General features: G+C 39.2%; 1 protein-coding gene across 4 annotated transcripts in view; it reads right to left on the reverse strand.

Annotated features, from left to right (window-relative positions):
* The window catches only part of SLC9B2 (solute carrier family 9 member B2), a 504,139-nt gene that overhangs the window by 85,827 nt on the left and 405,536 nt on the right, over positions 1-12,776 (reverse strand). For all 4 annotated transcript variants that reach the window (XM_044062120.1, XM_044062122.1, XM_044062121.1 and 1 more), the window contains exon 11: positions 4,322-4,458. In XM_044062120.1, the coding sequence (XP_043918055.1) occupies positions 4,322-4,458 (137 nt within the window). The remainder of the gene's footprint in view (positions 1-4,321; positions 4,459-12,776) is intronic.

Consider the following 12,776-nt stretch of genomic DNA (forward strand, 5'->3'; position numbering starts at 1 on the left):
TGTGCAATATGCTGATGACTCAACTGTTAGAACCATTGCTGACAGCCCAACTGACCTTCACTCAACTACCCAGGCATCCTTCCACACCATTGAGACTTGGCTTAGTGATAACAAACTAATACTTAATCCAAAAAAAAACTAAGCTCCTACTCTTCCTCCATAAAAACATCACCACACTCAAAAGTACATTTACCATCTTATCCTGCAACAACACTATCATCTCAGCTGAATCTAGTACTAAATTGCTAGGTGTTACAATATATGATCAGCTTAAGTTTGATCTCCATATTACTAACTCGGTAAAAAGAACTCATCAGAAACTTGGACACCTTTTCCGTAGCAAGAAATACTTAACTAACACTGCCCAAATAACTATCTCCCCAGGCTTTATTACTCCCAACACTCCTGTACAGCTACTACATATTCACAAACCTAAATTCTACACTTATTTCCAAGCTTGAAACTACCTATAATAAGATCGCCAGATTTGCAGCTAACCAAACCTACAAGTCACACCATGGCTTAGCACTACAGCAACTAGACTGGCTAGAATTCCCCCAGCTGCTCCAACTATACCAACTACAAATCATCCACTCTATCCTCTATCTACCCTCCTTCTGCCCCAGCCTCACCACTATCATATCCAAATATCCCCCTAGTAGGACGATACACAGCTCAAATCAAGAATTATTAGACATCTACAAACCCAAAACCAAAATAGGCTACCTTCTCTATAACTATAACCCAGCTACATCCTGGAACCAACTCCCCTTGGAAATAAAATCCCTCCAGCATAGCAAAAGTCTCAAATTAGCCACAAGGAAATACCTAAAAACAAAGTGGTCTTGCCACTGTAGCCAACCACCCTGAAACCACCAACCTTTCACCTATTTCACCACCTCACTCTTAATGCATCTCTAACACTATTCCCCTGCCTCTTCTACCTCTTCCTTTCCTCTATCTCCAACCACTCTTAATTCTTACAGTCTCAAAACAACCTACCTGTCTAGTCTGTCTTCTATACTCTACCTCCCCTACATCTCCTACTAGCCATTCTTACTTTCCTTTCTTGTTTCCAAACTCCTATACAACTAGATGTTACCCACTTTAAATAAGCATCTGCCTAACTATTAACTCATTTTGCTCTAGCAGCTTAAATAATATTGTAACTAGTCACATTTTCTTCTGCTAATTGTTTAAAACCTTGTTTGTAACAACTCACATACTTGTCTGCCAGTTGTTAATACTCTGTATAACTGAATTGCATGAGGAGCTTTTTATCTCCAGGTCTCTGCTTGGAAGATCCTACAGCTGATTGTTACTACTATGTTACTAAAATTTAATAAACTGTTTTCTAGTCCTGAGGAGCTTTTTTCCCCGGGTCTCTGCTGAAAATGAGTCAAAAGTTCAGTCAGACTAACCCGGTTAACAAATGTAAAATAAATAAATAAAATAAAAATAAATAGTGTAGGAATTTATAGTATTTATACAGTGTTTATTTTGCCACTCTGTACGTGTTTTTAGGCCATACAGGTAAGTGATTTAGAAATTATGTGTACATTTTTTATGGTGATCGTGATACAGTAGGGTTAGAAAATTAACTTTTTCCCACTGTAGTGCGATCTCGGAGTTGGTATATTTAATTTACTAGGGGGTGTGGGCAGTGAAGGGGGGCTTGCCCCCTTGTAGAAACATAGTAAAAAGTGTGTTTGTTCATTTGGTGGTGTTATAAGTGGAGGGGATGTTATTTACATGTGCTTTGTAGTTTTCGATGTTGTGATGCAAAGTTTCAGTGTTTTGAGTTTTCGATGTTATGAGTTTTAGACGTTTTGGATTTTCGATCTTATGGTCTTGATGTTTTGAAATTAGATGTTATGAGTTTTCGATGTTTTGAAGTAGAACCATATAAATGTGTGTGTGTGTGTGTGTGTGTGTGTGTGTGTGTGTGTGTGTGTGTGTGTGTGTGTGTATATATATATATATATATATATATATATATATATATATATATATATATATATATACATACTTACTATATTCCAGTACAAGTACAAACAGAAACATATTACCCTTCAACTATATGCAGGGGGGCAAGCCTTCTATTTTCACACCCCTGTTAAAATATATCAACTCCGAGACTGCACTTCACTTCACTAAGTGCAATCTTGGAGTTGATATATTTGAGTAGCAGGGGGTGTTGGGGATGGAGGGGGGCTTGCCTCCCTGCTTATACTTGTAGAACAGTAATATAGTTTGTGTTTTATTTCTTTCTGTATGTACTTGTGCTGGAATATAGTAAGTGTTGGTACCTTGTGTGTTTTCAGTATTTTGAACTTTCAGGATTTTGGTCTTTCAGGATTCTGTAGCACTCCCATATCTATCTATCTATCTATCTATATCTATATATATATATATATATATATATATATATATATATATATATATATATATATATATATATATACACACACACACACATACATACACACGTATATATATATATATATATATATATATATATATATATATATATATATGCAAATGGCTGAAAGCTTAGTTAGTTGAACATGTGTAATAATGTAAGAAGCAAATGAATAAACATATGATCTCAAAATGTTTGTTTTACTTTGTGGCAGATTGCAATATAATGAAGAGTAAGGATTTGCCCATCCCCTGCTGTTATGCGGTCTCAAAGTTGGTATACGTCATGTCAGTAGAAGGGATTGGGGGTGGCTACACAGAGCCTATCCCTTACAAAATGTCTTTTATAGTGGTGGGTTTCAGGAATAGGAGTTTTGATTTTTTTTTTGGTTAATCATTTTGTAGTCTAACATTTGTATGTTTGATTATATTAAGTGTAATCCTAGACATAAGTACACACACAACATATGCACAAACTGTCTTTCGGGGTAGGGACTTTTATCATCAGCTCCACAAAAGCTATTCTTGATGATCTCATCTATCAGAGTGAAGGAAAATGTGAATGCCTTGCTCTCATAAGAAGCCTTGAAAACTTTGCTGTTTTGTTTAGCAAAATCTGATTCAGGATTCTAAAGCAAGCAGTATTTGCCGCAACATGAGATGATACAGCCCAGGTCAGGGTTCATTTCCTCTGGAAGACGGTCAGACATTTGAAGCATGTGACCAGATTTCCCATAATTTAGAATTTTGCCATCCCATAGTAAATGATGGATGAAAGCATGAAGCTGTGGATGTATGAATGGCTGCAGTCTCAGACTGAAGATGAACTTTCTGACACAGAAGTATAAAACAAATGTCTGTGTCTCATATGTATCAGGTTATGCCAGTAAGACTTTTTTGTTACAATTAATGGGGTAGTAGATATAAATGTAACTACGATGGTTTTAGACAAAAGGGTACAATTTGTGGAAGGAGAGAAAGTACGTATTTTCTTGACCTTTCCAGCACTACTAGAATTGGGAGAAATGAGTGTTACCTGATTACAGCTCTGTTCAGCAATGTCTTTACTGCACAATGCACATCGTTCCTGGCCAGTATGGATCCTTTATGATCAGGAAAATAAGTTTGCAGTACTACATCTGTTGTAATGACATAAGTTAATGCTCACTAAGTACCACCTTTATATTGTGCTGCAGAAGAGAAATATACTGGAGAAACACGGTGACTAGGGAAAGTGAAGCAAGCTAAATAAACCAGATTTTTACTACTTTTACATTTCTAACGGCACTTATTCGCACTTATTGAATGGTTGCAATAGCCTATGCTGCTGATTAATAAGGAAACTATTTTAATAAAGATAGAGAGAAGCTACATGAAACAGATGAGTACAGTCTGAAATATAGGTTAACATAGCCTTAATTTCTGAATGTAGATATATTAGTTGTTAAGATTAATGTATTAGTATATTTTCCTAACTTTTTTGCTATAGATTTGAACTAGAGACCAAGAACTGATATGTCTACCTTTAGTTTATATGTTCTCATAAGTCAATTCTAATCTTATAAAAATACTAAAGGATGGAATAAGAACGGCTGCAGTCCAATAAAACCACATACATTTAATCCACATAAGCGCTTTTGTTCAAACGATATTCACAAACTTCTTCAGATACTACTAATCTTAGACATAAGAGGCATAAAGCTGCCCCTTCAAATTTTGATGGTAACTGAGAATTCTCCTATTACTAACAGAACGTATTAGCTTGTTTAAATTTATATACTGTACTGCAAGACATTTTAACTCTAGCCTTGCTCTAAGAAAAAAGAAGAAAAAAAAACTAAAAATAACCAATATCACATTCTACTGACTGACAGCCTTTATATACATATACGCAACATACCTGAACAGTGGCTTTGGGCATCCACGCTAAAGAGATGAATAGTTTTTCTTTCATGTTGAATCCAGCAAAATGCACCATCAGAAAAGTGAAAAATATCCTTACAGTCAAAGCAATCATCAATGTGGCAATGCCAAGCCCTGTAACAGACAAGTATTCTGTTAGGAATACAACAGTTAAGCTCTGTTTCCAAAATGACCAAAAATGCAGTTCAGTTTTCAGTCCAGATTATTTTATTCTTTTAAAAATTTAGGGTCAACTCATTTCACAGGTAACAGTAGAGAAACACTTGAATACAACATGTGACAATTAGAAACAATTACCTTCTTGAGATGTGGACAAAATGTTCTGCAAACACCCTTAAAATGTGGTGCTCTGTAAACAGAGGGGCTGCTCCCATCTGTAATGCTAGTGGTGACATAGTTCAGATAGTAAACTGTGTATCACTCAGGAGGGATGACCGAGGTTTGAGCTCACTGCCTCTCCTTCCCTCCTGATAAGGCCATGTATTTTTCCTGCCTAGCTAAAAAAAAAAAAAAAAAGCAGGAGGAGGCTGGGGTGTCCTAGCTCAGGCAGTCCAATGACAGTGAGGGCACAGACAAATCCAGGGCCGCAGTGAACACATATAGCACCCAGTGCCATTCCCCAGTCTAGCGACCCTCAACTGTAGAACTGAAAAACAACACACACACACACACACACACACACACACACACACACACACACACACACACACACACACACACACACACACACACACACACACACACACACAAGGTCCTCTTTCTGAGCTGAAACTGTAGCAAGCTGCTTGCTACAAATGTGACAAGTGGTTATGCTACAGTTACCCTATCATCCATAATCCATAAAGCACTTTAGCATTTTACTCCTATTCAGAAATGCAGTATCAACATTCATTTCTGAATGCCAGTACTGCAATAAAGCAGCACATAAGCAACTGCTAATTATGCCCATTAACATGCTGGACCCAGGGCATCTGCCAACTTCTCAGTACCCTAACTATGCTTCTGGTCAGATTATTCATAATGGAGGGTGCATCATGGAAATATGCATGTTTAGACTAAAAATGACATCAGTGCATGCGTGAGTGCATGGGGGTGGTGGGTTAAAGAGACAGACCAAGGGAAAATGTCTGTTTACTATCAGAGTGATGGTATACTAGTATGTTCCTGTTGTCACTGTCTGCTAAGGGGACTGAGAAGGGTCACTTGGAAATACCAGATGGTGGATGGTAAGTAGAGAATCAAACAACGCATGCAAGCGCACATGCACACACACCCACAAACACACACACAAAGAAAAAATATTTACAAGAAGCAGCATCTCAGAATTAAAAATAACATTAACTTCTTAAAAGTTTACACAGTTCTATAAATCAAAGAACACAATGACAGTACATCTTATTGTACAAAGGTGGCATACAGTCATCATCAGCTCCAGTCTTTTTGCTTACTGTTATGCTGAAATAGTGATTGTAAATTCTGTTATTCAAAAATATTAACTTATGTGCTAAAAAAAAAGATTATTTGCAAGGTGTCCAGAATTAAAACAAATGAAACAGTAATGGCATTTCATATCCATCTATCCATCCATCTATCGATCTTAAGTAGCACAGTGTGTTGGTTTCAATCCACATAAAAAGACTACTTTTGTTTATCTTCTGTGTGTGATGTTGTACCTTGTATTTGAGATATTGTTAACATTACCATTAACATTACCATATTGCAGTGGACTTTGTGATTACCCTTTTAAGTGGGGAGGATACCTGCTCTTATGCGAACTAGCCCTTAGGTGTATATCTAAGAGTATTTAAAGGAGTAGCTACTAAGCCCAAATCATATAGAGACGGGGGGGGGGGGGTCTCACACAGAAAGGGACTTCACAATGGATGTTCCACAGAGAGAGAGAGAGAGAGAGAGAAAGATAGAGAGAAGTTACAGATAGAAGTCCCAAATAATGCTAATGCAGTTTGTGAACAAAAAAGCCAAGTCCATACTATCAGCTCTAGAAGAAACTAAAGTTAGAGGGATTGGTTTCCTAGAGGAGAGTCCTGGTAATCTTCAGGTCTGTCCCAGGAACAGAAACTATATTTTATTTTGACATTATCAAAACCAGAATTAATGTAACTTTTTAGCTAAAGACAACACAACTTTCCTTTGAAGTATAAAGATCCCAGAAGTGAGGGGGTTGTACAGGTATTGTAAAGGCCACAGGCCCTCCTATGCCTTACCAACACCATTACCCACCACAGAAACAATGGACAATTTGTCTCCTCTATTTTCTTAGATCTCTCTAAAGCCTTTGACACAGTTTCTCACCAGAAACTCCTTGATGAGCTTGCATCTCTAAAACTTAGCTCCTTTGCATTAGCCTGGTCCCACAACTACCTATCTGGCCATCAGCAAGCTGTTAAATGGCAACAGGAACTCTCCTCACTTTTACCTGTCACCCTAGCTGTTCCTCAAGATTCTATACTTGGCCCCCTTCTTTTTAGTATATTCACTAACTGACTACAGTTTTCAAACCTCAATAGCCTCCTTGGTCCAACATGTGGATGACTCTACTCTAATTTGTGCAGCTCCTTCCCTCACCTAATTAAGTAGTATAACCCAACAGGCCTTCCTATCCATTTCTGAACCCCTCCAAAACCAAACTGATTCTCTTTCTCCCCAGTAAATCACATAATCCCTGTATCCCTTTCAAAATACATTCATCCAACAACACCTTAAGATCAGCAGTATCCCATACAAAATTATTAGGTGCTCTTATAACAACTTAAAATTTGATGCCTACATAGCCCAGTCCATCAAAAATACTCATATTAAACTAGGTTCTCTATACAGAATAAAGCCTTTCCTTATACATTCTTCAAGACAAAACATAGCCAGAACCCATCTTCTCTCTACCCTTTTATACACATCTCCCATTCTATAAACCTAAGTAAGACCAAACTATTTACACTGGAAATCTGTTACAATAAAATCACAAAATTCGCTATCAACTCTCCCCACTGAACACACCACTGCCCTGACTTACTGCAACTGCACTGGCTAGAATTACCTCACCAAATAACACATACCCAACTCTCCTTTGTTCATTGTCTCATTCACCAACCCAATAAAACTCCCACCCTGCAAATCATGCGTCAGATCTACTACAATAATTGTAGTATCCGATCCTCCACCAAATCCCTTCTGCAAGTTACCAAATCCCACAACAGAGCTCGTGACTCACTGTATTCTAACTGCATTGCCAAAAATGGAATTACATCCCTGAGCAAATTATAAGCACTCCTGATCCATTTCACTTAAAAAAAACTACTAGAAGAGTTCCTAGGTAACAACTGGATCTCCTCTTGCTCAAGCCCTGGATGACAACTCTACCTCCTCTTTCCCACCCCTCTCACACCCTACTTTATCTCTACTTGCCCACTCTCTGTTTACCCTCACTATCATAATTAATATCTCTCTCTTCTCCTCACTCCTTCCTGTTAGTTTCATAATATTCAATTCTCTTCCTCTATACTCTACAGTCCCTCCAATCCCTAAGTTTTTTCTTACTCGCTCTACTTCTCTGACTACCTTCCATCCCCTACTAGTTTGTTTACCCTTCCTAGAATCCTGTACTTACAGGATCAAACTGTAAACCTATACTTTACTCTTCCATAATCAACTATCCTCATACATTCAGTCCCTGTCTAATATATGTCACAAAAAGCAATCAATCCTCTGTACACAAAGTGTACCTTATTAAATGTTTTCTTATCAGTTCTTCTCCTACTAGCTTCCTTCTACTGCTGTGTTCTTGTAAAACCTAACTATAGCTCTGTGTTTTTGTAAAAGCTTTCAAATATTGCTCTCTGTAAAATTCTTTGTTTTGTAAATATTCTACATAATTGTATAAACTCCAATTATTGTTCACTATCATTTTTGTAACAACTAATTTAATCTGTACTAGAGCTTTTCTCACTGGGCCTCTGCTGAAAATGGGCTACCACCCAGTTGGACTATCCTGGTAAATAAATAAATAAATAAATAAATCTGCAATATGAAAAGACATTTATATTACAAAGACTGACATCTGTTTTTTTTTTTGTTTGCTTTTTGCCAAAGAGTCTGAATTTTACTTTCATGTAAATAAAGCTGTTATATTAAGGACTCTACATGTCGGCTGCATTACTTTCTATACACACACACACACACACACACACACACACACACACACACAACACATATGTGTGTGTGTGTTTATGATGCCTATGTATATGTGTGTGTGTGTGTGTGTGTGTGTGTGTGTGTGTGTATATATATATATATATATATATATATATATATATATATATATATATATATATATATATATATATATATATATATATATATATATATATATATATATATATATATATATATATATATATATACATATATATATATATATATATATATATATATATATATATATATATATATATATATATATATATATATATATATATATATATTATATATATATATATATATACATATATATATGCACAAACACACACATAACAAACTATATACATTTTCCTTTTACCTGTGAATTCCAAGGTATGTTTATCTCTTACTGTTCTAGTTACAGTGACCATTCAGAGACAAACTAAGGATACGCAGAGTATATCTCGGGTATTAGCCTATAGAATACTTAAGACATTCCTTGATAAATTGCTGCTATATGTGAAGGAGCACAAGTGCCTTCCCAACATAGCAAGGGAAGCGCTACCACCATAGGTGGCTTCTACAATATCACTCACTTCCCACACATGCTGAGAGAGCCACAGACTGCAGTTAAGTGGCACAAAGGTCTCAGCTGGTGTCCATACAAAACACTACATTAACAGGAAGGGCTACCATTCTAGCAGCTGCCCGGCAGTATGCAACCCACAGGGTCTAATAATGCACATGTCTGCACAGTACTGGCAATGCTAGTGATTCCCATTTATATCATACAAGTCATCTGTGTCATCACTTTCTGAGTGGAGACATGCTGACATCCCACAGAACCATCTAGTAAGTAAGTCTGGAAACACTGGTGCATTTGTATACCCCTAGTTGCATAAATACACACATAATACGTACAAAACACTCATCCCCCAAAACATCTCTCCCTCACATTGCTAATGTGTTACAGTTGATGATACCTATATGGAACCTACAAAACGTGAATGAACAGCAGTATAAAATTACCCATGCACAAACCAGAAATGTAGCAGAGCATGTACTCAGCCTGCACCATCTTACGATAGCTGGCAGGCCAGCCAGCATCCTTGGGATCTCCACCACTGTGGCAGCAGAACGAGCTGCAAATAAAACCACATCCACCAGTAGTGACAATAATGCCAATGGACAATCAGCAGCAGCCACACAACACTCCTTTAGATAATGCAGTACACATTGTATTATACTGCAAACAAAATGGCAGCATCTAGTCCACATCTATGGACACCGACATAAACACTGTGGCAGTGCAGTATCGCAAAGAATAAAATGATGCATGCAGTGTTATCTGAAGGCTACATTGGACACTACATAGTCATGTCATACTGTACATCAGGCACATCCACATATACTACATAAAAGGGGGTGTAGTGAGGGTCACAGTCATTATTTGCACAAGTGCAGGCACATGGCTATCTACACTATGAGGAGAGACCACGTCAATGGATGAAAATGAGATGACAGTCATGGTGGCCAGTATTGTGGGTATGGAGGGTTGCCACTAAGGGATTGTGCAATAGTGACTGTGATGAGGAGTTGTGGGAGAGAAACTATGGGACTAAGCAGCAGGATTCTGGTGATGTGAAGGAACTGCAGGCCCAGATGATCCCCCAGGACATGGATGTGGTGAAACCAGTGGAACAGGATGTGTATGGTGGTCACATATGAATTGCTCCACATAGACAGGTCATGCAGCATAACTGACCCCATAAATGACTTGGGTATGTTGAAACCCCAATTATGGCAGGTACAGACTGTAATTTTTGTGCTGTCATCCAGGTCCTTTTTTAAAACCAATCATATTCCCTACAGAGAGAAGCCCACTAATGTACCCCCATGCCAGTTACAGCCATTGTCCATACTGGGTAACAGGGCAAAGACTTTGGTACTGGCTAACATCTGGATGGAGGTGACCATGGAAGCCATGTGTCTCACCATGCAGTGCATGAGGCCAATCACAGTATTGTTCTTGGACACTATGGTGCCTCTAAAAGGCCATAAAAAATGCCAGTCATCTCCATTTCAACACAGACAGCTGTGGATTGTGCCCAGATTACAGCCCTGCATATGATCATAGGAAGTTACTAAACTATTGGCCCTGAGGCCCTTACAAGCCTAGCCAAGAATTTAGCCCATGTTCCAAAAAGTCAGCACTCTATGCCATTGTCCAGCAGGGACACAGGTGGAATCCCAGGGGTGTATTTCATGTTCCCTATCCAGTATCCAGGTTGTGCTTAAAAAGTGTTAATGAGGTACTCTGCTTTACGTGGACGGAGTTTATTCCACAAAAGGACAAGTCTCTGGGACACAAATCTGTCCTGTCAACAAGTCCTATTGATGTCACAGACCAGGATGAGGTCGCACATGTGGGTTACTTGAGTGGAGCTTGACTTGCAGATATGCAGTAGTCCCATCAGTACGGGGTCTGAAATTGCTTTGTAAGCCAGACAGAGGTCACCTCTGAGGAGTCTGTAGGAGACTGAGTAGAGGGACAGGGCTTTTAGCCTATCCATGTAGGGTAGATATTTCAGGTCCTGGATTCTCCAGGTGAGGAACCTCTCTACTGGCTGGGGCTGAGAATCACCCACAAGTCAAGGGCTAGCTGTGACAGTGTGGTGATGTGATGCATTACTGGTCTGTCAAGTAATGAGTATCTGAATGTCAGATGCAATGCATAGGTCCTCTCCTACTGGTCCACCTGTAGTAGTGGTCATGTTGTGAGTCACAGTGGTGGTCCCTGCTGGCATGCCACACTGTGCAGTTAGCTGGGATTGTATGGGGAGTGCCACGTGGCTGTAAGCCCACCCCTGGGAGGGAGTCAAACAATGTCAGTGTGTCCAGAGATTCACATTAGACCTAAAAGATATGATCCTTTGTGTACCTATTCACAAAAACTACAGGAGGTTTCTCAGATTCAGTGGTAGCCCCCTCATTTCCAAATTACTTCCTACCTCTTTGAGTTCAGTGTCATGCAGTAATCATTGTGTTTCTGAGAATGAAAAGAGTGACCTTTATCCTTGTCTGGAGGACTGCTTCCTTCAGTTCCAACCCAAACAGGAGATCTTGGAGAAACTGAGACGGACAAGAGACTGACCCAGAAATCTGAGCTTTTTGTGCCCAACCTACCAAAATCAAGTCTCATCCTAGAAAAGACCAAGATGTTTCTGGGGTTAGCCCTCAGTATGGAGAACTGCACAGTTTATCTTCTGGAGGACAATGCTGCATTCCTGGAGGTTTTCTTTCTTCAGCAATAATCAGAAACTTCATGACAGCAAGACAGCTCCTTAGGGCACTGAGATACATGGTCTTAGTAATCCTTATGGTTCACCTAGCCAGGCTGCATTTGAGAAAACTCCAGTGGTTCGTCAAGCCCTCCTGGAACCAACACCTGAGAATTCTTCCTTTATTACAATGCATACATATGGAGTTCAATTGGTGGGCGGAACAGGTTCAGTGCAACAAAGACAGAACTTTTACCAGGCACAATCCAGTGCAGGAATTGTCATGGGGGCCACATTAGGGAGCTTCTCTCTATAGGGGACATGACCAGCTTTGAAGAAGGACCTGCACATCAATCTGAGGGAGATATTGGGATGCCTGGCTCCATGGCATGGAAAGGTGGAACCATGACTGCGATCAAGGTGACTGGTGTTTCATTAAGAGCAACCAGACACTGGACCAGGAAGGTGCAATGGAGCTCCTATGCAACTGTGCACCTGCATAAATGGCAGTGAAGCATAGTGTGCATATATGGGCTGGTCACTTACCCCAGCAGGTATGTGGATACATTAAGTGTTTGTCACAGTCCCCAGAGGTGCTAAAGAGCATTAACAGAAAGAGATGTAGACTGTGTGGGGTACACACAAGTACCTCAATGTGCCATGTGCCCTCAGACAACATCCTTGCTTGCCATGCTGTTATAGGTTCATAGTGTCATAGACTAATACTAGGCTAACTGCTCTTGTGAGCCATTTTAAGCTTAGCCAAATACCTGTTGTGAGAATCAAACCCTGCGCCTTGCGTGTATAAGGTGAACACCTTAACCATTATGCCAGCCACCCAACACTATATGCTGGCATCACCTTGGTGCCTGTTGGTATATATTATGTGATGCCTGCAACACACAACAATATGAATGTGCTACCTTATTCCAGTAGACTGTGTCCTGTGAAGTGGCC

The sequence above is a fragment of the Protopterus annectens genome, chromosome 2.part1 (assembly GCF_019279795.1).
Source record: "Protopterus annectens isolate FY-2018-M chromosome 2.part1, PAN1.0, whole genome shotgun sequence".
In the NCBI taxonomy this organism is placed as follows: domain Eukaryota; kingdom Metazoa; phylum Chordata; order Ceratodontiformes; family Protopteridae; genus Protopterus; species Protopterus annectens.